This window comes from Diabrotica virgifera, chromosome 8 (genome assembly GCF_917563875.1).
Source record: "Diabrotica virgifera virgifera chromosome 8, PGI_DIABVI_V3a".
Classification (NCBI taxonomy): Eukaryota; Metazoa; Arthropoda; class Insecta; order Coleoptera; family Chrysomelidae; genus Diabrotica; species Diabrotica virgifera.
Window position 1 is genome coordinate 49,165,124 of NC_065450.1, and position 25,496 is coordinate 49,190,619.

Sequence of the window (25,496 nt, forward strand, 5' to 3'; positions counted from 1 at the left end):
GTGTCAATGTCATTCATTACAAAAAAGAAGAAAGGTCTTCTCTTTAAATTTGAAGTCTTTTGAACTAATAGGGTAATTGAAATCTGATAGAAACATGGGAAATATATTGTAGCATGACTTTAGAATATAAAATAATCCTTCTTTTATATTCTAAGGATACTATAAATAAAGGACATTATATTTTAGTGTTCTAGCCATGACGGTTTTTGTTGTGTTGGAACCATTGTTGGAACAAACCTAAAGTGCACTTTACATCAACAATAAATTGAATAATAAATTGACAAAGTTATTCAAGGTCAAATTGGACTATACAAAACACCCAATTTTGCCGTGAATAAAAAGAAAGTAAAGAAATTTGACAAAATAAAACATATCCAATTGTTCTATTTCATCAAATTCCTTCATTTTCTTTTACAAACCATACATCTTGTACACGTTAAATTTGGCCTTGAATAACTTTGTCAATTTCTTATTCAATTTAGGCCCGATTGTACATTGGCGGCTTAAGCTATGGCTTAGTTGAACCGGGTTCAATTTTGAGCGTCGGTTTAACTTCATTCGGGTTGTTCAATGCCGAGTTCAGTTAAGCCGAGGTTCATACAAATTTTGGTAAGGTTGGCAACGTAAGGCATGCGTATTCAAAGCAATTCCCGTCAATTCTCGACATAAATTTTCCCGCCATTTATGTATTATTATTTGGTTTTTGTCAATATAATTCTTTTATTACTGTTATTAGTTTAATCGGTATTTTCTATCGTTTAGTTTATCAGTTTAATCAATTTCCTACGTTAAATTTGTGAACAGACCATTTGAATAGGTATTATAAGTATTAGGATATTGCAATGTGTTTATTTTCTTTTTGTAAAAAACTGTTTTTATATAAGTGTTTTTTTCTACACTGGACGCAAAAAAGCCTTCCAATTTCACTTCTCAAAAAGAAATATTGGTATCTTTGGCCAAATAATAAAGCAGAATTGTACAAAATAGAATGAAACAAATAACCCCCAAAATTTTAAAGAAGTTTATCAAAGCCATTGATTGTAGCAGATAGTAAGAAATTTTTATAAATATCTAATAGTTGTTGTATGTATTAGTTTAAATTTCTAAATTAACAAAGTATTCATGCATAAGATTTTCAACCTCCTCCTACGTTTGACAAATTGTACTTCTCATGATTCTCTAGACTATAGACAGTTAGATTTACTACATTTTTGGCTAATGTTATTGCTACTTCTTCTTCTTTATGTAGTATAAGCAAAGGGTTATTAAAAAGCATTGCAATATTGTGTATCATTGATGTTCCAATTACAATTGAATGGGCCTTCCGAATAAAAGTGCCATGTGATTCGTTTTTAAGAAATCGAACAAAAACTGTTAAAATTATAATAATGGTAAATTTATACATTTTAAGGATTAGTAATTAATTACTTCAGCTTAGTACCATCTGTTTAATTTCAGTACTTAAATTACATCTCAACTGAACTAACTTTTCTTCGTCATTGATATTTTATGGACTTTACGGTCTTTAAATGTACCTATATTCTTCTTAATATATTCGTCATGCTTTGACTGGCTGATTGACATATAGTCCATGCCATTAAAAAAGGATTAGTAATACAGTACAGTTATTTACAAACTGTATTAATAACTAACCTTTAAATGTGTAAATTTACCAATATTCCAATTTTAACAGTTTTTGTTCGATTTCTTAAAAACGAATCACATGGCACTTAACAATTGTTATTCGGTAGACCCATTCAACTGTGTCTATGCATTCTGCATTCTCATTGTGCCTCATTAAATAAAATTTCAGCTTGTGATGAAGGATTGCGTAAGGGTGTTATCAGGTTTTCTTGACTCCGTAACCACTATCACCAAAGAAGATACTAATTCAATCTTCACATTCTCTTCTCATAAATATTTAACTGTTTACAGCTATGATTTCAAATTCACTCAAAAATGTTAATATTTGCCTTATTCTAGGGAAGTAGGTAGGTAATTTAAATAATTTTAGAAGGTAAATTAGTTTGTAATTATTATTAAATAAAGTGATAATATGTACCTACATAAGCATGGTACAAATATAATTAATTTAAGATTTATTAATAAATTATGTACATCTAATTTAATAAATTAACAAAATCGTTTTCTACATTTGCTTCAAAATCATTCACAAGTCGCAAAAAGGAGCCTGTTGCTTAAAACCAGTGATATGGGCCCACTTCACTGCACAAAACCTTAATTTAAGGCAATAAAAACCATGTTCTTAGAAGATACAGCTTGGTTCTTGAAATGTCAATAACAAATTTGCCACTTGTTTTCGTTCTCGTTCTTACCTATCTGTTCGATTTTTTATTCTATGAGCAATATTAGTTTCATACAAATAGTGAACAGTGAACAGATATCCAAAATCTTTGCAACAATGCATTATCCTTCCATTTTCAAAATGATTTTCTCTAGACCTACACTGTTTCTGTGTTCTCCTTCCTTCTAGAATATTTACCATTTCCAGAAAATCTTCATTATTAGTTAAATTTTCAATGAGGTTCATTTTTAAGGTGTAAATATTATGATTTCCGTTGACAATGACAAAAATGTGAGGTTAAAAATGCTTGAACCAGCGTTAAACCGCCGAACATCGACCGCTCAGCTGAACCCGGGCTTAAACCGAGCTCAAGCTTAAACTTTGTATGTACAACGCACTTCTTGCCCTGAACTCGGTAATGGCGCTGAGCCGGAGTTGAACCTCGATTGTACAACCGGGCCTTATTGTTGATGTAAAGTGGCATAGCCACCTTTACTTTACAAGCCATGAAGAGAAAAAGGCAACGTCGCAATTGATGACGTCCGTAGTCTGACTTTCGGACTACCGCTTTCGAAACTACGATTTTAAAGTACAAATTCTGGTAAAATTTATAGTATTTTTTGAGACGAACAAGAAAATATTATTAATTGGAAGTTTGTACAAAATAATATTAAAAGTAACTCCTTGTAAGTAACGTTTATTATACAAAAAAAAACCAATAACAAGAGTATAAACGGGATTCATTTTTTTCGAATCCTAAGAAAACTAATAAGTATTTTTCAAAAATTTAAACGCAGAGTGAAAGATTACGTTAGGACCAAGGACCCAAAGTACCTGAAAACTTCTATGTTTATTTTAATAAGTTACAGGGGTGAAGAACTAAGAAAATTTAGTGTGATTTTTAGTTTCAAATATGTCATTAAAAAAAACTTTTTATTCATTCTAAGGGATTTTTGGCCCTCGGTAATAAAGTAATCTTTTATTCTGCGTTTAAATTTTTCAAAAATACGTATTAGTTTTCTCAGAATTCGAAAAAAATAATTACCTTTAAAATACAGGCGTCAAAATTTTTCATTTTGTTCCTATTTCCCCTTAAACTTTGTCGCACTTATTTAGAAACACCCTGAATTGATAAAGAACAAATCTAGTTGTTAAACATAAGCGAATTAATAAAAAAAAACAGAATATTAAGAAAACCGGAGTGTATAGTTGGGTTTTAATTTCAGTATTTTTTAAATGCCCGGTACACCATAAAAATTTAACTATTTAGCAACTTTTCATCGATTGTCATTTGTTTCGAGCTTCTGTCATGTGTCACATAATATTCATTTATCTACGTCATACGTCTTTGGTTTGTATCATTGGTAACGCCAATAACGTATGACGTAGATATAGTAATATTTATGTGACACATGACAGAAGCTCGAAACAAATGACTGTGAATGAAAAGCCCTATTGTTAAAGAATTAGGCTATAATATTTATAAAAATCACTTAAATCTGCCAACAGGTTTAGGAAATATGAGACATTAAAAATGACAAAATTTTTAAGTGGACGGATTTCTATATGCACGCAAGTTTATATAAAAATATATTATATTGAACTAAAATCATCTTAATAACATACCTTTTAATGTTCTTTATAATTTGGAGCACGAAATATTGTAAAATATTTCAGTTTCTCTGTAAATAAAGTGAAAATTATTTAAAAACAAATGAGAACTGTCAGAATTAATCGGTCTACCAATAGATGTTGCCAAGTTTCAACTTCATGGCTTGTTAAGTAAAGGTGGCTATGAAAGTGAGGTAGGGATAGATCTTACAACCCATTCCGCGATGTTGCCAAATGTTTAATCAGGATCGGAATCCTAAACGCGGCCGATTTAAAAACATGTCATTACACGTTCTAAAAATTATTCAATATTTTGTCTATAATGTCCATATTTTCATATTTATTGAATAATCCATTGAATTACTACATCCTAACACTTGCCTTTTTTAATATCTTCTTCCTAAAAGTGAATCAAATGTATTTTTTCAAACTCGATAATTACATTAGAAATAGAGGTATAAAATATAAGTGCACATACAGAAGAGGATCTAAATTATGGAATAAATTCATTTTCTCTAAAATGGACGACTTTAGAGAAAAATCCCGAAATAGGTCGATTTTTATTTTCAAATTACAATTTTTTGCCATATATTTCATACTAGTGACGTCATCCATCTGAGCGTGGTGACGGAATCGATGATTTTTTTAAATGGGAATAGGGGTCGTGTGGCACCTCATTTGAAAGGGTGTTCAATTCTCTATACAGTAATATAAACATGAATATCATTATTTATACAGGGTGGCCAAAATAATAATTTTTGTATTAAATTAATTGACGAAAAAAGAAGAATGTATGCAATTTATTTAACTCAAAATACATGTTTATTTGGCAAATAAACATTGCTTTTCGCTTAAATTAAATGTTCAAACTGCCAAGAGGTATGTGGGAGGCTGTTTGTGATTTAATTTAAGCGAAAAGAAATGTTTATTTGTGAAATAAACATTTTTTTCTATTTACTGACAGCCGTACAATGTATTTTGGCTTAAATAAATTACATAAATTCACATTCTTCTTTTTGCGTCAATTAATTTAATTCAAAAATTATTTTTTGTTAAGTATATACCAGGAATAAGCTAAATTATTGAATTTACTGAAGTTAAGATGTTTGATAACCTTATAAATTTTTTTGTGTTAAGCTTGTCATACAAGGGGAGCTATACTATAATATATCTCATATCACTCACTACAGTAATGAGTGAGGCTGCATACACGGAACTATAATGTATATTATGGTTCCGTTTATGCAGGCTCACTCATTACTAGAGTGAGCGATATGAGATATAATATATGTATATCTATTATAGTATATATAGTATACCTCCTGGTCAGTAACAAGCTTTATGGTGAAAAAGAAGGATCATTAATATACATGTATCATTTTTTAATTTTTTATTTAATTGTCCTTTGTATAATTTAATTTGTAAATTTAATAAATCAATGAATTTTGTGTCTCTCTTCTGCCCTTTCATTTTCTCTGGCACGCTTGTGTTGTACCCTTTCCTCCTCTTTTTCTATCTGAAGCAATTGAGCTATGTTGAGTATTAGCGTTGTTCTTTCTTGTAATACATTCTCTAGTTTATTATTGGTAGCTTACTTCTGGAACTAGCTTTTTTTATTTTAAGAACGCAGGATTCCATCTTCTAGCTAGATGTTTGTCATATCTGTAACTAATTTTTTTATTTAGAAAAGTGAAAGGTATCTATTAACAAATCAATGCCTCAGAAGCCAATCGGTGTAAGTCAATAAGTGCTTAAAATGAGATACTAAGATGTTTCTGACAATAGTTGCTGACAAATACAGTCGGAAGAATGAAAGAATAGGGCTTTTCATCGATTGTCATTTGTTTCGAGCTTCTGTCATGTGTCACATAATATTATTATATCTACGTCATATGTCTTTGGTTTGTGCTATTGTATATACCAATAACGTATGTTGTAGATATATTAATATTTGATGACACATGACAGAAGCTCGAAACAAATGACTGTGAATGAAAAGCCCTATACGCTGTGAGCTCGTACGTAGAGGGGATATTTACAAATTCACCACCGCCAGTAGTGGCAAGTCTGTAAACGTTTACCGGAAATTTGACATAAATGTCAAAGTGATTAATTTAAAATTAAAAGTAAAAACATTAATTATAAAAAATATTAGTTGGTCAAAGCTGTGGTAGGTATATATTTTTACCTTAAATATACTTACGTTTTAAATACTGAATTTATGTTTTTTTAATGTTCCGTAATATCGTTGATTGAAATAAACGGTAATCTTAGCGCCATCTACACGATAATTGTGTAAGTATCCGAAGTAAGAAATTCATATTTTATCAATAGAACGTCAAAATGATTAGCAAAATCTTAAAAATAATCGAGTACAATTTATTTAATTTTTTGCATTGTAAATATTAAGCGATAACAATTAAATAATAAATTTAAAAATTACCGGTGAAAGTTGAATTAGTAATCCGCCAGGAGCGCCACCAGCGAAGCTCAGAGCCCATGAACGATCACATCAATCAGTCAATCACATATTTTGTATTTGCTGTTTTTTCCCATAAATAACAAACGAGAGAGATAGATTATTAGTAATCTGAATATGTGATTGATGTGATCGTTCATGGGTATTCTTTAATTTTTCCGACTGTAAACTGTCTTTATTTATCATAACATGGGTAACATATTCATAAATACAACAAGGAAATAATAATATTTCTATATATAATAATATACAGAGTTATATAATTTTACAGAGTTATTTAACCGAAAGATTTCAACAAGTTCGAGTAAACCACTTTTACTCACAAACCTTTCCAGTTAAGTCAGGTGTACCACAGGGGTCCCATTTGGGTCCATTACTCTTTAATATATTTATTAATGATATTACCAACTGTTTTCACGATTGTAACGCCTTGCTATTTGCTGATGACTTGAAGTGCTTTAAAGTTATAAAAAATCATTATGATGCTGCCATATTGCAATCAGAACTGAATAACCTCTCTGCATGGTGTTCACTTAACGGTATGAACCTTAATTCAATCAAATGTCCTGTAATTAACTTTAACCGTACTCACCACCCAATATTATCAAACTATTACATTGATGGCCAATTGCTCAACACTGTTAATAGAATCAAGGACTTGGGGATTACACTGGAAAACTCTCTTTGTTTCAATTCTCACATCATCAATGTCATTCAAACATCTATGAAAATGCTGGGTTTTGTAAAAAGAACAACTCGTGATTTTACAAACATATCCAGTATTAGAGTTCTTTACTTCTCTTTGGTCAGGTCTCACCTTGAGTATTGCTCTTCAGTGTGGTCCCCACACTACTTGGTCTACATTAGGAAACTTGAACAAGTCCAAAATAGTTTCTTCCGTTACATTGCTTTTAAGCTTCATACCTATCAAGATTACGCTGTATGGCAGCATCAACTGCAGGTCCCTTCTCTTGCAAGCAGGAGAAAACAAAGGGACCTTTTGCTATTATTCAAGATCTTAAATGGTATATGCAGTTGTTCTCAACTACTTAATAAGATCGCACTGTTTGTACCACCTCGCACCACTAGACAAGTGCGAACATTTTATGTACCATTCCACAGGTTTAATTATTCACTTTTTTCATTCGTACCCAGAGTCTTGAATTTAGCAAACTCCCTTTGCAATTTACAACTGTTCGACAACTCCATCAGTCGTTTTAAAAGAAATTTAGATGGGATCAATATTTGAGTGAAGCGTCTGTAATTTGTTAACTTGGTTTTGTAATTTGTTAACTTGGTTTTATGATATTATTTCATAGTACATATTTACTTCTAATATTATATTTATATTTCTGTATGTCTGTTTTTTATATTATATTATGTTATTGTTTTTTTTCTGTACACTATGCATTTTTGTAGAATTGGGCTTGCCCGTAAAATAAATAAACAAATAATAATAAGTGTTATAACCCATAAGTCATTTTTAGGGAAAATGTGACTTACACCGTTTGACTTCTGAGGCATCCAAATATTAAAATTAGGTTTTATTCCTGTTATTGGGATTCTTCAATTTACCATGTACATTATCCAATCTTTAAAAATATTGTGTTTTGATATACATAGTTGGTTTTTAGCCCTAGTTTACTATTCAATATATCAGTTGGATGGATTATAAATCTGGAGAGTTTTGACAATGATTGATATGTCCATCTAGCCTAATTTTTCAGGAGAGAATTTGGAAACTTTGAATCATGTTTTGCCAACTCAAAAACGAAAAGTAATCAACATAAGAAATCAAGTAATATATCAAGTTCTGCACTACCTAATACAGTAGAACCCCGATTATCCGTCCTCCTCAGGACCGAAGGTGTATTGAAAAGCAGGGATAATCCGAACATGTATTTCTTATGTATAATACATATGTACATACACATACATATGTACCTACCATAAAAAGATAACAGAAAAAAATTAATATTTCATTATGAGTCTCTCTTTCGTCATATAGAGTTTCTGTCAAGTGATTTACGATGACGCTATTTTGATAAAACCTCAAAAATGCAACTTGGGTATGTAATAGAAAATCGTAGCACAGATAATCTGCACCCGGATAATCGGGGTTCTACTGTAAGTTAAAAGGGGAGGGGACATATCTTTTATACAAAAGATATGTGGGACAAAGGGGGTTTTACCTTCATCATACACATACCAAACTCTACAAACTTGAAGAAATGTTACTAAATAGCATATCAAGCAAATAATCTCATTCTGGCTAAAATCAGCCACAACATCAAGTTTTGCCATACCACTACAGAAATATAGTATTGAATTTAAATAAAAGTTTTCCCCACATTAACAAATTTTTACATCATTGAACAGTTAATATTAATAATCATATAATATGTACACATAATTATTATGTAAACAAAATTACCACTGCATCTGTTTCATTAGCTAGATTGTCTTTATTTAAACTTGTCTTTGTCTTTTATTTTACATACAAATCAACAGTTTTCCACTAACTTAAAATGGATTTTTCCTCTTGTTCAAGCTCTCCAGTAAATTTTTCAGCATAATCAATGTTTTTTTCTAAGACAATATTGTTGTCTGATTAAAATATGGAAATGTATTTCTAAACCTTATGACTTTGTATACTTATTTTTTAAGTTGTAATTCTTTGATTTACTTACATTTTCTTCATTCCCTCTTCCAAAATGGAAATAAAAACGATAAAGTCATATTTGAATCTAATTATGTTAGGTTAGGAGCTGAAATTATAAAAATAAACACAAAAATCAGGTGTGTTCGGAATCCAAACTTACTTTTAAAGCTTATCTACTGGATAACTAACTGGAATATATTATATTATACAAGCAACTATCAAATTAGAAAAAATAGATTTGATTCACTTTTAGAACCTAAAGTAAAACAACATATTTTGACATGTTTTTAAATCTGCCGCGTTTCGATACTGCTTAAAAATTTGGCAACACAGCGGAATGGGTTGTAACATCTATCCGTACCTATGAAAGTGGACATATAAAATATATTATATCACTGTACACCTTAATAGAGGCAGGTCCTGGAATACCAAGGAAGAAGAAGAATTTTACAATGACATTTTACAATAACCTAAAAGATTAGAAAAAGTGATTTTCAAAAATTATTTCTAATCTTTTAACAGATAGAGATAGAGGTCAATTGATATCATTAGAGTTTAAAGTTTTAACGTATGTTAGGAATTTGAATATGTCTGACAATTTGCCAGTGACCTGCGACTGCGGTTCAAGCGGTAGTTTGGATTTGAAAACTCCTAGAAATGTATATCTTTCTGCTTTTTACAAAAGGTAAGATTTACCTCTATTTCTCTTGCTATTGAGTAAGTCTAAAGAAGTATATTGTTTTCGTCTCTGTCACTGAATATATCACCAAAGAATATATACTCTCCAGTACTCCAGGAGAGTATATATTCTTTGATATCACCTAGTACAGGGCATAGATATATAATACTCTAGATTGCGCCTTACGATCTTAAAATGGGTGACGGTTGCGACAGAGATAAATGAGCCTATTTGGTCGGTAGTCTCTTTCTAATTCAAGGGGAGTATCGACGACGTCACTATCCTACTCTGTCGTCGAGTATTTTAGATGGTTTGACAGTTCGAGCGGATGGCGACGAGAACTGGTCGTTTGTCTTCGGACGTGGATAATCCTGGTTCGAATCCCATACCAATCTTTACTTTTTTTATTTTTTATTTAATCAATATTGCGTTTATTAGATATTATTACATCTCTAAAGTAAATCTACGCAAAGAAATATATAACAAATAAGAAAAACTGTGTAGGTACCTATAGATTTTTAAAAATATAAAAGCCAATGTTATTTTTTTAATAAGTTAATTGTAGAATAGTATAAAGTAATTGTTAAAAATATTCGTAAAAAATTACCAATAATTAATATCAACATAATGTACCATCGATTTATTAATTGAATCGGTCATTTCAAAAACAACATGAGTCACATATTCCTAATTTTACAGAAGAGCAAAGAAAACTAACTATATAGTCGAAAGATGGATGAAATGGATGACATCAAAATTCAGAGTTATATTGTAGTTTTGTTCCTAATGTTTTTACTGGACTGGTGTCGTTTTTGCACACAACGTTTATCTTAAAGGAGTCTATTCCTCTCAAAAAGTTAGTTTCTGAAAATTGTGGACTTTGCTGTTTTTGAAATGACCGATTCAATTATAAGTAATTAGACATTATTTTTATTTATGAAACTATTGTTACAATTTTTTAAAAAAGTAGAAGCAAAACAAACATTCACATCATTCGAAGAAGGACGAATTTATATTAATAACGAATGACTTTTATTTTACTATGCAATTCACAAATTATGTATTCCAATATTAACTTACTATACATACATTTATTATCTGCTAGATTTACTTAGGTCCGTTTTTCAGATGTAAAAATATCTAATAAACGCAATATTGATTAAATAAAAATAAAAAAAGTAAAGTTGGTATGGGATTCGAACCACGATTATCCACGTCCGAAGACCAAAGACCATTTCCCGTCACCACCCGCTCCAACTGTCAACACATATTACTCGATAAAGTGGGATATTCACGTCGTCGATATTCCCCTTAAATTAAAAAGAGACTACCGACCAAATAGGCTCATTTATCTCTGTCGCAACCGTCACCCATTTTAAGATCGCAGGGCGCAATCTAGAGTATTATATATCTATGGTACAGGGTAACCTTAACCTATCAACAATTGATCAAACCAGCTAAAAAAGTGTACTATTTATCAAAATCGCCTGGGAAGCTCTAAAAGTGTTGGAAAAGAAACTTGGTCCATAATAAATGATCTTCGAAATAAAACAAGTCAAACATTTGCCCTTCCAAACCCTGAAAATCTAAAGGAATACCTACTTCGTTAATGTAAGTAAAAATACAACTAATTATTTTGCCACAACAAGATCCCATTTACTATCTCCCTAATCCAAAAAATGTTTCGAATTCATTCTTTATAAGACCAGTTGATAAATCTGAACTGACCCAAACAATCAATAGTACCAAAAGCAAATCTTCCTGTAGACTGAAGGACTATATAAAAAATTTTCTCAAATCTCTCAGAAAATGTATTGGAAGTCCTCATCTTACTAATTAATGATTCTTTTGAGGAAGGTAAATTTCCAGTATCTAAAGATAGCCATTGTTATTCCTCTTCTGCAACCATAAGAATGTTGAGGAAGATATGATTTTAAAATACTAGAAACCAAGAAGGCATAACCAGAAAAAGGTCTCATTAAAAGTTTATTTCTTCGGAAATAAAACTTTGAATTGTAAGCAGATACTGCTATGGCATCCGTATCTATTTGTCAGTCGTGATTTGATACTAGTCAGCTGTGTTTATTTTGGTTTGTTCAGAGATCTCCTTACATACAATCTCTGATGATTTCTAATAATAATGAAACTAGTAATAGTAGGGGAGCGAAGTATGCTAAATGTGCAGTCACTCAAGCGCTTTGGGGACATATTGGGTTGTGAAGAGTAGGTCCTAAAACCAAAAAAAGTTAAGAAAAGTTTTCCATTTTGGTGGGGACTTTCCATTTTTTAATTTAATTTTCCATTTCCAACAATCGTTTTTTCCAATTAAAGCGCCCTCTATTCATAATTTGAAAAAATGTTTCGAATAAAAGTTGCTTATTTTTACGTAAAGTATCCAAATCTGGAATAAACATTTGGGGCTCTTATTTAAGATTTTAAAGTAACCCCCACCCCACCTCCGTGGGGGGTCGTGTTCGGTACCATTCGATAGATTTTTCAAAAATATTGATTAAGTGTATTTTGCAGTTTTTCGATCTAATGTTTATTTTGCGAAATATCGCGGGATTTGTCACTCAAACTCATTTGTGTCGCGGGATTTGTCACTCACCCCAAACATGGGAAAAAGACGAATCCTCATAGCTGAAAACACGTTATAAAATTCTCCGTACAGGGAAGAAAGGCGAGCGGTTTCAATTTCAAACTCAATTTTCTCGAATTAACCTTTTTGTGACATTTCGCCTTTCTTCCGTGTGGTCTTCATATGGTAGAGGTACATCTGCAGGGCACCAGGTTTCTCCCCATATGATAATCAGATGCGCTCGAGTAACTGCAAAAATCCCCGCTTGGGCTCCCCTACCATAAGATTGCTAGGCACTCTCTGAACAAATTAATATATATACACCTCTTGTTTTTCTTTTATTATATTATTTTGAATTTGCAATTTATTTCAATTTTGCAATAGATTGTTTGTTTAATTTTAATATCTTTTATTTTGGAATATTGATGATTTATGTAATTTCAGTAAATTTTATTTCTTATTGTTTTTTTTCTGACTCTTTGTAAGCTTTGTCCATAAAATTGTAAAATTGCCAGTGACAATAAACCATATTTCTTTTCAGGAGTTTTGCATTCTACACAGTTGCCCACCGAATGCCAGTGATCTTAACAAATCTAATAGATAATTTAGTGAGGCATAAATCAGAAATTAAAGAAAAATATGGAAATGTAAGTTAAACTTTAGAAGTATTTACTGACCTTTCCAAGGCCTTTGACACAGTTAACCATGAGCTGCTGATTTGCAAGCTTAGCTCATATGGTATAAATGGATATTTGTTGCAGTGGTTAAATAGTTATTTAACTTAAAGAATTCAACAGGTTCGAGTGAACCACTTCTACTTAAAAACTTTTTCGGTTAAATCAGGTGTACCACAGGGGTCTCACAAGGGTCCATTACTCTTTAATCTATTTATTAATGATATTATCAACTGTTTTCATGATTGTGACACCTTATTATTTGCTGATGATTTAAAGTGCTTTAAAATTATACAGAATCATTATAATGCTGCTATATTGCAATTAGAACTGGCTAACCTCTCTATGGTGTTCACTTAGGGCCAATTTCTCATATCGAGTTTAACTCCAGTTTAACCTGAACTTTTAGTGAACGTCAGTTTAAAGTCAAAATCGTCTTTCTCAATTCACGTTCAACCGATGGCAGTTTAAACTACATTCAACTTGAACGCTGGAATTCGGCCGTTCAAAGATTTCAGAACCCAGTTCAGATGATTTCATGGATTACGCATGTGTTGTATTAAAACGAAACGCTGTCATAATATAAATATAAGTATCCTATTTTATTCTATTAAGCCTAACGATAAACGATAACATTATTTTTGTTTTTATTACATTTATTTATAATTATTAAAATGACTATTTGACTATAAATACTTAAATTTAACTTTATTCAATAACAGCATAAAAAAGGTCGTACAAAATGGCGATAGTTTTTTACCTTTTGCTATCTATTGGCATTTCTCAAAAGCTGTAGAACGTGCACTGAGAATGAGAAATGCATTCCAAACAAAACCGAAGTTCACCGGTGAACCTCAGGCAACTGAACCATAGATTAACACAGGCACAACGCAGGTATGAGAAATCGACCCTTAATGATATGAACCTTAATTCGAGAAAATGTCATGTAATTAACTTTAATGTCCGGCTGGTATATTATTTGACAAATAATGACATGATTTCGAAGTCAGTTAAGTATGATATAACGCCCTAGGGCATTAAATTTAAATAACTAGTTTAATACTGTCAAGTTGACAAATAACAACCTAAGTAAAACTATGGTTACCACAATTACGTTACGACCATTGCTGGTAAATGTACTTATTTGAAAATTAATTAATTCAAAATTCCTTCAAATTTTTTGCATATAAAGAATAATTTAGTCAGACATTAAATGTTGAAGGCACCACGGGTATTATAGATAATAACGCTTTTGGTCAATGTATATCCCTTTATATTATCCTTATAATACCCTTGGTACCTTAATAACGATAACAGTACTCACCCCCCTATATTAACAGACTATTACATTGATGGCCAATTGCTCAATACTGTAGGTAAAATCAAGGACTTAGGGGTTACACTAGATAATTATCTTTGTGTCAATACTCATATCACCAATGTTATTCAAACATCTATGAAAATGTTGGATTTTGTAAAAGGAACATCTCATGACTTTATAAATTTATCCAGTATTAGAGTTCTTTACTTCACCTTGATCAGATCTCACCCCAAGTATTGCTCATCAGAGTGGTCCCCACACTACTTGGTCTATATTAGGAAACTTGAACAAGTTCAAAATAATTTCTTCCGTTACATTGCTTTTAAGCTTCATATGTCTAATTATTATGGATTACACTGTATGACAACATCAGCTGCACCTTCTCTTGTGAGCCGGAGAAAACAAAGAGACATTTTACTACTATTCAATGTCTTAAATGGTATATGCAGTTGTTCCCAGAATACATCATCAGGAAAATCAACAAAGGTACTCATTAGAACAAAAGAAGGACAAATAATAGCATACGCTGACTATATTGTGCTAATAACAAAAAATAGAAAAACAATGGAAGAATGATAAACGAAATGGTAGCAGAAGGAAAACTAATGGAATTAAAAATAAACCAAGAAAAAACAAAAATAGTGAGATTTGATAAAAACTTAAAAGAAAAAGGTTAAAGTAAGAGAACACATTTTTGAAGAAGTCGAAAACTTTAAGTATTTAGGAATAGTTAACTATAGACCCCAAATGGGGAGGGCTGTAAAACCCACACCCTTAGACCAAAATGGATGGTTGACAGGTCTTTTCCTAAACTTTAAGATGGGATGGCCCATTTTTCAATTCAGTTAGGTTGTCAGAATCAAAAACTTCGCATATATATTACAGAGTCGCATGTAGAAGCGTGTGTGCCACTGGGAAGAACTACTGTTTTCTGGGATTAATTTTTAATTCAATTTTTTGAATAGCTTGCTGAATGTTGTTACTTAAGTTTTCTCTATTTTAGGAAGCTCTAGATGAGTTGAAAGCAATTATAGGAGAAATATCAGAGTTCAAATATGAGGTACAAACAAACAAGCCATTAAAATTGTTAATTGGCGATGCTCCAGATGTAAATATTTATAATGAATATATTAAGAAGCAAAGTGTTGCTGAAGGACATACTACTCATTTTCATACTATCTGGCTGTTAACAGAATGTTACATGTATAGAAGGATCAAACAGATATTCGAAACGAAGTATGAAAAACATCTAAAATTCATCATTACATTAGATTTCTCATCCGCTTATACTTTCAGTGCTTGTTATACATAATATGCATAGGCTTTTATTTTAATCATAATTGATAAGTTTATGTAGTTTTTACTTATAGCTTGAATGCTTGTTTCCAAACACTTGGAAAAATGGACCTACTATTACCAAAGGAGAAGTTGAAAAAGTCTGATGTTCTTAACAGAGAACCACATGGATATACTAGTAGAATTGAGGGGGTTGGAAGTAAAAGGCTTTAAGTGCACTTTTTTAAAATTTCACTCCAAGTACAGATTCGCATACTTAAATGGTATTAGAACTTGGTGGTAAAACGATTTAAGCATATTTCGCCCTACAGTCGCCATCTATCGTCATTACATTTAGTTCACTGAAAACAATTGCAGTTTGCTTTGGTAGTAAACAGGTTTAACCGTGCGCTTGAACCGTTTTATCACAAAACTATTTTTAGTATTCTGTCAAAACAAATAGTAATAAACAGGTTTAAGTGCGCTTGAACCATTTTACCACAAAACTATTTTTAGTATTCTGTAATCTATAATGTGTAAACACATGTTAATACAGGATTAATTTCAAGTAAATAAATATTATGGCGCGTCCGTATTGGTAAATTTTTCGTGCGTATTTAATTAATGGTTCGTCGCAAATTTTTATCAGTGAGGACGTGGTGCTCAAATCATTTGATCTTCGCTCGAAAACGATAACCGATGGAGCGTGTGCGTTGTGTGCGTCGAAAATTCTTGCGTCCGATTTATGCGACGAACACGTCCACACAAGCACAATTTACTTCGAGCACGCAAATATTTGCGACGAACAGCTGGTACCGAAAAATTTACCAATGCGGACGTGGCATTAGATTTGTGACCAATTTTGAAGACTAATTAAGTATTATGCAACGTGTCAGTTGTAGTTATACTGTGGATATCAACTGGGACAAAAATGATTAGTAATATGTAGTTAACATCTGCACTTGAACTGTTTTACCAGTAACATTTATCAACACTATGTACCGATTTAAGTACATTTTTTTAATAATTGAAAAAAAAAGGAAGGATATAGTAAGATTAATAATATACCCTTATATTTTTATCATTTTATAGTACATTGTACACTAGACATATTTTAGTTTAATGACTCCTAGAATTTATAAAACTCAAAAAACTTTGAAGCTGATTATCTCAGAACTATCAAAACTGCACTTAAACCATTTTACGTCTGGCCCCCTCAATTATTCAATGAAGTTTACTACACTGGGGAAATTCCCAAAGAACGGCTAATATCAGTTCATCCCAATTACAGAAATTTTAAGATTATTATTCAAGCACTATAAGCCGAAAGGCTGCAGAGCGACCGGGGTGCATGCACGAACGGCTTCCAGAAGAAAAATTATTATTCAACGAAGTTTAGGTATTGAGGAAATTTTTAAAGAATGGCAAATATCTGAGTATCCAAAATATCAAAATCCAAGTCAATTGGATATTTGATATCAAGATATCAAATATCCAAAAGCCCAAAGCAGTGAAAGGTGAGGAATACAGGACGATCAGTTTGATAAACCATGTTTTAAAAGTATTCTTGATAGTGATCCATGAATGTGTCTACAAAAAACTGGACCATAGCATAACAGGAAACCAACTGGGATTTAGAAAAGGCTTTGGCACTAGAGAGGCATTATTTGCTATACAATCACTCATGAAACAATGTCTGGTTAACTTTGAGAAAGGCTTCGACAAAATACAACACAGAAGGCTTGCAAACATATTAAGGAAGATAGAATTAGATTATCACAAAAATAGATGATCAGGATGTGAGAATCATTACAAATTTATACCGATTTCAGAAAGCCATAATTTAAGTAGACCAACAAAAATTTAAAGAGATTCCAATAAGAAGAGGAGTACAAGGATGTGTCATATCCCCTCTAGTTTGTAATATGTGCTCAGAAGAAATTTTTAGGCACTAAGTAGAGGAAGCGATCACAAGAAAGCAGTCTCCAATATTTCCTATAGTCGCGATGTTTGTAGATTCAACTAGAGGTTTGTTTTGTGTAGAAAATCTTTCCCTACTAATTCATCACTTTTCTGTATGGCGTACAGTTTTCCTTCAATTACGTTTTTGCTACTCACACTAAATCTTTAGTTATACACATATATTTTGAAATTTTAGACTCCATCTTAAAGATTATGATTATTTCGAACAACAGAAGCAAGATTCATACACAGGAGCAATTAAATTAATAGAAAACATGAGTGAACATGTTGTACATGTTCTTAACAACCAAAATCCAGCTGACCAAAACGAATTTATTAACATGTTAAAAGTAAGTAATATACAGTCGGAAAAATGAAAGAATACCCATGAACGAACATATAAAACACGCTGTGTTTTCCTGTCACCGTATCACAAAGAAAATTGACCAGCGCAAGTACATGTAATAATAATTATTACATGTACTTGCGCTGGCCAATTTTTTGTGTGACACGGTGACAGGAAAATACAGCGTGTTTTATATGTTCGTTCATGGGTATTCTTTCATTTTTCCTACTGTATTTGATTGTAATTTTTATCTCTATCGTTTAATTCATGATTATTGCGAACAGTTTCAAAATGAATGAAGTCATAAATAAGTATTTAGTCAGACTAAGTTTTCAATCTAAAAAAGAATGTGTGTGTACTTTGTACGCACGTAAGAAGTTATACTTCTATTATATGATTTAAACGAAATTAATATACTTTTTATTTATATTTTATTTAAATATTAAACTAATTTATACTTACTACTTCTCAAACATTTTTATTAAAACAGTGCCAAAAATTAAAATAATAAAAGAATAAAACACACACAAACACATTAAACATGCCACAAATGATTTCTGAACATTAATTGTCGGAAATTTTTTTAAGTAAATACGTGTTTTCTGAAAATAAAATTATATAATAAATATACTTACAATCATAAAATGTATAAAAAAAATAAAACAAATGAAAGTTTCTATTGGGATTCGAACCAGCTTATCAGCGCGGTTGGTATTGGGGTTCATTCGCCTTAAACGCTTCGCCACGGAGACAATGCGTCATTATGTGCGAAGATCGACTAACTAAACGGATTAAACTTTTGACATTTTTGAATTAAATTAAATTATTTTGATTTTGAATTGAAATGATTTAGAATTGAAAAAATACAACAAAACATAGAGTAAGAAAACAATATATTAGGTGAATATTGATAGAAATTTTGATGGTAATCAAATTATGTAAATAAAAGTATTACATACTATGTATTTTGGTAGGTTCAAATAGGTAGGTACCTATGATACATTTACAATTATTACGTACCTGTTGCTTTTAAAAACTATTTAAGGTGATACAGTAGCGATCAACAGGTAGCCAAAACGCGTTCCAAGATTGCGGCTATAATTTTGAATATTTTTTCGAGATATTTGGCACACGTATTCGTAATATAATAAAGAATGGCGGTACAGAGCCCAATTTGAAAAATATATTAATATGTGGAAATTAGTCTGTAATTAAATACAATATTAAAAAAACGAGCCTGTACCGCCGTTAAGAAGAACAAAAAAATACACTTTCTTCAAATAAACTTTTTTATCCGATGCCTAGATTTTGTGTCATTTTGGAACTACCAAAATTTTTTATTTCATTAGTAGTTCCAAAATGACACAAAATCTAGGCATCGGATAAAAAAGTTTATTTGAAGAAAGTGTATTTTTTTGTTCTTCTTAATGGCGGTACAGGCTCGTTTTTTTAATATTGTATTTAATTACAGAGTAATTTCCACATATTAATATATTTTTCAAATTGGGCTCTGTACCGCCATTCTTTATTATATTACGAATACGTGTGCCAAATATATCGAAAAAATATTCAAAATTACAGCCGCAATCTTGGAACGCGTTTTCGCTACCTGTTGATCGCTACTGTTTCCTCTTAAAAGTCACTACAATTATAAACTTTTTGTTTCTGTCCTCACAACAATAAAACTAATATATTATACATTTGTTTATCTTCATATTGAACAAATATTTATTATTGACAGATCATTTCAACACCCAATCAGAGCCCGTATAACGACTGATACCATACTGTCGGTGTGCGCATGCGCGCAGATTAATATAAATTCACCCTCAATCTCAATCGCGCCTAAAGAAGTATAACTTCAATAATACATAAAACGACATTAAAATATCATTCTACATCCCATCAGATTGAAAACAGTACCTTCTCTGGGAACAATCTCAGAGGCTTTTAAAAATTATAAGCCATACGGGTGCCAAGGCTAGAGGAAGATGAGGGAATTTTACAATTTGTAATTCACGTCCCATCTGCTGAGCGTGGTAAAAGCTCCAACGAGAAGGTTTCCTACGTACTCCAAATACAGTAAATAAATTAAACGTTAAAAATGTATAAACATTTTCAATTTCGTTGCAACCCTAAAACGCAGAAGAATTATATTCTAGTTCAATCAGAGAGTGCAGCAAGCGTCTATACCGGTTTCGGGACTTTTTGCCCCTCATCAGTAGTCACATATATGCTCTTCTCTCTGACTGAACCAGGATACTCTGACGCGTACAGTCTCAGATTGCAACGAAATGGCTGGGATGCCGTAGCGATATCTGCTAAGAATCAGACTAAGTTTTCAGTCTAATAATACATAAAACGACATTAAAGTATCATTCTACACCCCATCAGATTGAAAAGAGTGGGAACCTTCTGTGGTAACAACCTCCTTGGCTTTTAAAAATTATAAGCTATACGGGTGCCAAGACTATAGGAAGATGAGGGAATTTTACAATTTGTAATTCACGTCCTAAGTGCTCAGCGTGGTAAAAGCTCCAACGAGAGGGTTTCCTACATACTCCAAGTATTTATTCCTTTATAAGAAAAAGTCAAGCTAAGCACCATGTCACTGATTATTGACGTCTCAAATCTTCTTGTCTTTCCAAAACATCGTTTTATGATAAGATTCTCTAATTATAGGCCAGGAACCGAAGCTTTTCACCTCGCAATTTTTACAGAATGGATCGATTTGCTTGAAAATTTGAGAATAAGTAGTGGATAGTCCAAGGATCAAAATCTATATGATGCCGAAAGGCGCTTTTACCATGGGGGTGGTTGCCACCCCATCTCGGGGGTGGAAATTTTTTATTAAATTTTGACCGCAAAAGTTGATGAAAACATTCATTCTAAGCAAAAAATGTTTTATACATTTTTTTGATAAAATTAATAGTTTTCGATTTATTCGCTATCGAAAGTGTTAGTTTTGTATAGAAAAAATCAATGTTTTTCGATAAAAACTCATTTACGATTCACTCAATTTTTGCCGTAGAATTTTTTTTTTAAAGAAGTTCTTGGGAATTAAATAACCTACAATTTTATATTAAAACATTTTTTCCTATCCCTGATGCTAATCTTTCTATTCTGAAAAAATTGCATTTTTTACCAAACTACAAAAATTCGTTATTCACTTTTAACTCCAGTTTTTAAAAAAATAATCATTCTAAGCCAGTCAAACTTCTAGAATCTATTAATCATACATAAATAAATAAGAATTAATAAGGTCAATGATGGGCCAATGACTAGAAACACCGCCAACTTACATTATTATGCTTCCAATTGGATATCTCCTTTTTTTTTCAAAAAAATATATTGATTTTTTAACGGTAACTTTTTTATTTTTTATCTTAGAAAGTTTGTTAAAAAATAATTTTGTATGCTTTTATAAGACCTATAAGCCTATTAATATTAAATCTTTTTAGAATTCTCAGTCGCAAAAAGAGGTGACTTTGTAGTAAAGGTGGTTTTTGCATGTTATTACAAGTTTTAATTGTCAATAGCTCACTCAACTTTTGCCGTAGAAAAATTTTTTGCAATCCAGGTTCTTGAGAATTAAATAATCTATAGTTTCATATTTAAACATTTTTTCGTATCTCTGATGCTAATCTTGATATTCTTAGAAAAAGCCATTTTTTCCAAAACTACAAAAATTCGTTATTCGCTTTTAACTCCATCTTTTTTAAAACTAATCATTCTAAGCCAGAAAAACTTCTAAAACCTATTAATAATATATAAATAAAAAAGACCAAATATGGTTAATGACTAATTTTAATTAGGGTGGTGATTAAGGGGTTGCTTGCAATCACTTTTTCGCTGAAAAAAAAAAATGGGGACTGACATTCTTTTCATTATAAGTCACTTAATTTTTGAGCTAGAGACTTCTTTTTTATATCTGGAGATAGATATTTTTAAGTACTTTAAATTAGTGTGAACAAGTTGTCCTCGAAAAATGCATAGTATTCATGTCTTTTGACTTTGAAATTACAATATTTAGCATTTGACGAAGAAGAGCCAACCTATAATAAAGTATAGCTCGATTACTATTGGTCTTAAAGAAAATTTAAAAAAAAACGGTTTTGTTTATTTTTTCAAATGGTACATTTTTGTTTAGTAAAGTTGTTTTGATAAATCGAAAACTTTTGGAGTTATTAGCAGAAAACTTATTAAAAACATTGATTTTTTCGATATAAAACTAACACTATCGATAGCGAATAAATCGAAAACTATCAATTTCAGATGGGGTGACAACCACTCCCATGGTAAAAGCGCCTTTATATTGATATAGATTTTGATCCTTGGACTATTCACTACTTATTCTCAAATTTTCAAGCAAATCGATTCATTCTGTAAAAATTGCGAGGTTTTGTCCTATTTTAAGCTTCATTACTTGGACTATTATAATAAAAATGTTTCCATACCTTGACAAGCATAGACTACCTACATTATTATTACACAGTCAGGTCCAACAACAGCAATATGATCTGTTATGAAAAATTATTAATTTAATATTATTTTCAGCTCAATTTATGGGGAAACAAATGTGATTTATCTTTATCGTTAGGAAAAGCAAGTGATCATTCATCGCTTTTTGATACTGCTGCTTTAGATCCTTATATTTTGTGTGACCATTCCAAACAAATCTGGGAAGGCATATCGACAGATAAAAGTTCTGATTATATAGGTGAGTTACAGTGTACTTAAATTTTTTGATTTACAGAACCAAATAGACTTTGTTCTTCTTCATGTCCCATCTCCTCTAAGAATTAACTAGTTTTGATGGGAAATAAGCCACAATTTTACTAAAAAAATGATTTTATTAACGTTTCGACGCCCAAATCGGGTGTCGTTGTCAAAATACAAAAAATATTAATGAATTAAACAAAAATGTTGCTTAGTAAAAAAATTCTTCTAATAATTTATTTAATCTGACTCATTTATATCGGCAATTCGGACATATATTATACATTTTAAAGTAGAAGACTTTAAAATGATATTGCCAATATTTATGAGTTGCGTAAAAATAATTTTTTTAGTAAAATTGTGGCTTATTTCCCATCAAAACAAGTTAATTGCAAAAATGCCACAAGAAAATAGCTTCAGAAGAACTCCTCTGAGAAGTTTGGCAACCATCATGGCAATTCGCATTTTTGATACCGCTGCTCTAGACATCAGCAGAAGTGCAGTTAAACCAAGCCCTCAAATTGTTTAACCAAGTCTTCTTCCACTTCTTGTACCCTGTGTTCTTCCTTGTATTATTAACTGCAACAAGCTATAACGCTCTTTCTTTTCCCATTCTTCTCAACACCTCGATATTCGTGACTCTATCCATCCAACTTATTATTAATATCTTTCTATAGGCCCATAACTCAAAGGCTTCTAATCTGTCCGCATTATCTTTCATTAATGTCTAAGCTTCCAACCCACAAAATAATACGAAGAACACGTTGCATTTCAGAAGTCTTATCTTTACAGACATTGTAATATCACTGCTACAGAATTCTTTTCTCAGTTTGTTGAAAGCATCTCTTGCCTGTCCCATTCTTGCGTTAATCTCTCCTGTGTATTCATTATTTTCATTAATTATTGTAATCAGATATTTATAGTTTTTAACTTTTTTAATTTGTTCTCCATGTATTGTTATGCGTTCTTGGCGCTGTTGGGCTTTTGTAATTACCATAAATTGTATCATTTTTGTGCTTAGGGACGTTTTCTTCGCTGACTTCTACCACTCTGTCAACCATTTTTTGTAAATCCTCAAGACATTCCGCTAATAAAATAGCGTCGTCGTCGGCAAACTGTATGATTGGTCGACGATTTACTTTTATTTCCGTAGTTAGTTCTTCTAGGGCTTCCTAGATTATTTCCTCTGAATACAAATTGTACAAAGTACGAGACAGGACACAGCTCTGCCTGACGCTCCTCTCAATCTGTATTTCATTTGAAAAGACGTTCTCTTTTACCACAACGATCTGATTATAATAGATAGTGCTACTGATCCAGATGTCTCTCAAGTCTAAGTTTTTCTTTTCAAGTAATTCGATAAGGCCGTTATGCCTGACCTTATCCAAGAAACTTTGTTCTAATCCAAGAAACACATATTATATACGAGGCCCTTAGAACGCAAGAGGTCAATGACAAATTTAGAAAATTGGGTTTTAAATACAAAATTGAACTTCCAATAGAAAACATGGTGGGTTCAAACTTTCTACATAAACTAACAAAAAAAAGATCAAAAATGACAAGTCATTGAAAACATGTTAAGTAGTACCATTGTTTATATAGGGAGATAGTGGGTCAGCCCAATAGATAAATATGTTTGATTCAAATTGAGACAGTCACCAGATGTCCCCACAATTTCTGTCAGGGCAACAACGTCAAAATGCATAGACACCAAGTTTAATACGATCCTATTCATAACACCCCAACTCGCATACATGTATTAAGAAAAATAAATATGTAGAAGAGTATATTTAGAAATTGAATTAATGATGTCGTGCTACTATACATTATATATATACAGAGTGGGCCAAACAAAAGAGCCCACCTCGATATTTGGCAGTATTTATTAGATTTTAAGGAAACAAAAAAACAGGTCAATTTTTGATCTAAGGGGACACATTTTTACGGTACTTTGTAATTTAATTTTAATCTGTCATTTGTCAACCCCTTCCCTTCCCCCACCCCTTATTTTTAAATAGGGAATAGGGGTCGTGTGCTAGCTCATTTGAAAGGTTATTCAATTCTTTATTCAGTAATATCAACATTAACATAATTATTTATTTAGGGTGTCCAAGAAAAAAATATTTTAATTAAATTAATTGACAAAAAAGAAGAATGTATGTAATTTATTTAATTCAAAATACATTCTACTGCTCCCATAAAACAGAAAAAAAATGTTTTTTGATAGACATTGCTTTTCGCTTAATTTCAATGTTGGAGCTGCCAGCTGCCACCCATCTGCCTCTTGGTAGGTTGAATATTGAATTTAAGCAACAATATTTATTTATCAAATGAACATTTTTTTTTCTGTTTTCTGTCAGCACTAGAATGTATTCTGAGTTAAATAAATTACATACATTCTTCTTTTTTTGTCAATTAATTTAATTCAAAATAATTTTTCTTGGACACCCTGTGTAAATGATTATGTCAATGTTAATATTACTGAATAGAGAATTGAATAATCTTTCAAGTGAGCTAGCACACGACCCCTATTCCCTATTTAAAAATAAGAGGTGGGGGAAGTGGAAGGGAGGGGGTTGACAAATGACAGATATATGTACTATAAAAATGTGTCCCCCTTAGATAAAAAATTGACCTGTTTTTTTATTTCCTTAAAATCTGAAAAATACTGCCAAATATCGAGGTGAACTCTTTTGTTTGGCCTACTCTGTATATAATAGCATGACATCATTAATTTAATTTCTAAATATATTCTTCCATATAGGGTGTCAATTTAAAAAGTTGCCACCCCCTATAATTTGGTCCCTATAGAAAATCTAAAAATATACAAAAACACGTCAAATTTATTTGTGAGGGGGACCTTTTATAGACCAGTTTTCAACTAA

At 31.4% G+C, this 25,496-nt stretch overlaps 1 protein-coding gene and 1 long non-coding RNA gene across 2 annotated transcripts in view; both read left to right on the forward strand.

The window, feature by feature from the left end:
• The first annotated feature begins 436 nt into the window (after positions 1–436).
• On the forward strand, positions 437–2,146 carry LOC126889984 (uncharacterized). Its single transcript, XR_007700246.1, has 2 exons — positions 437–817; positions 1,814–2,146. It is a non-coding gene; the product is annotated as an uncharacterized LOC126889984 (long non-coding RNA).
• A 7,337-nt stretch (positions 2,147–9,483) lies between these two features.
• The window catches only part of LOC126889979 (damage-control phosphatase ARMT1-like), a 31,863-nt gene continuing 15,850 nt past the window's right edge, over positions 9,484–25,496 (forward strand). Inside the window, exons 1-5 of the mRNA XM_050658768.1 lie at positions 9,484–9,742; positions 12,856–12,961; positions 15,313–15,545; positions 17,743–17,896; positions 22,450–22,612. Of these exons, the coding sequence (XP_050514725.1) occupies positions 9,645–9,742; positions 12,856–12,961; positions 15,313–15,545; positions 17,743–17,896; positions 22,450–22,612 (754 nt within the window). The 5' untranslated portion in view covers positions 9,484–9,644. The remainder of the gene's footprint in view (positions 9,743–12,855; positions 12,962–15,312; positions 15,546–17,742; positions 17,897–22,449; positions 22,613–25,496) is intronic.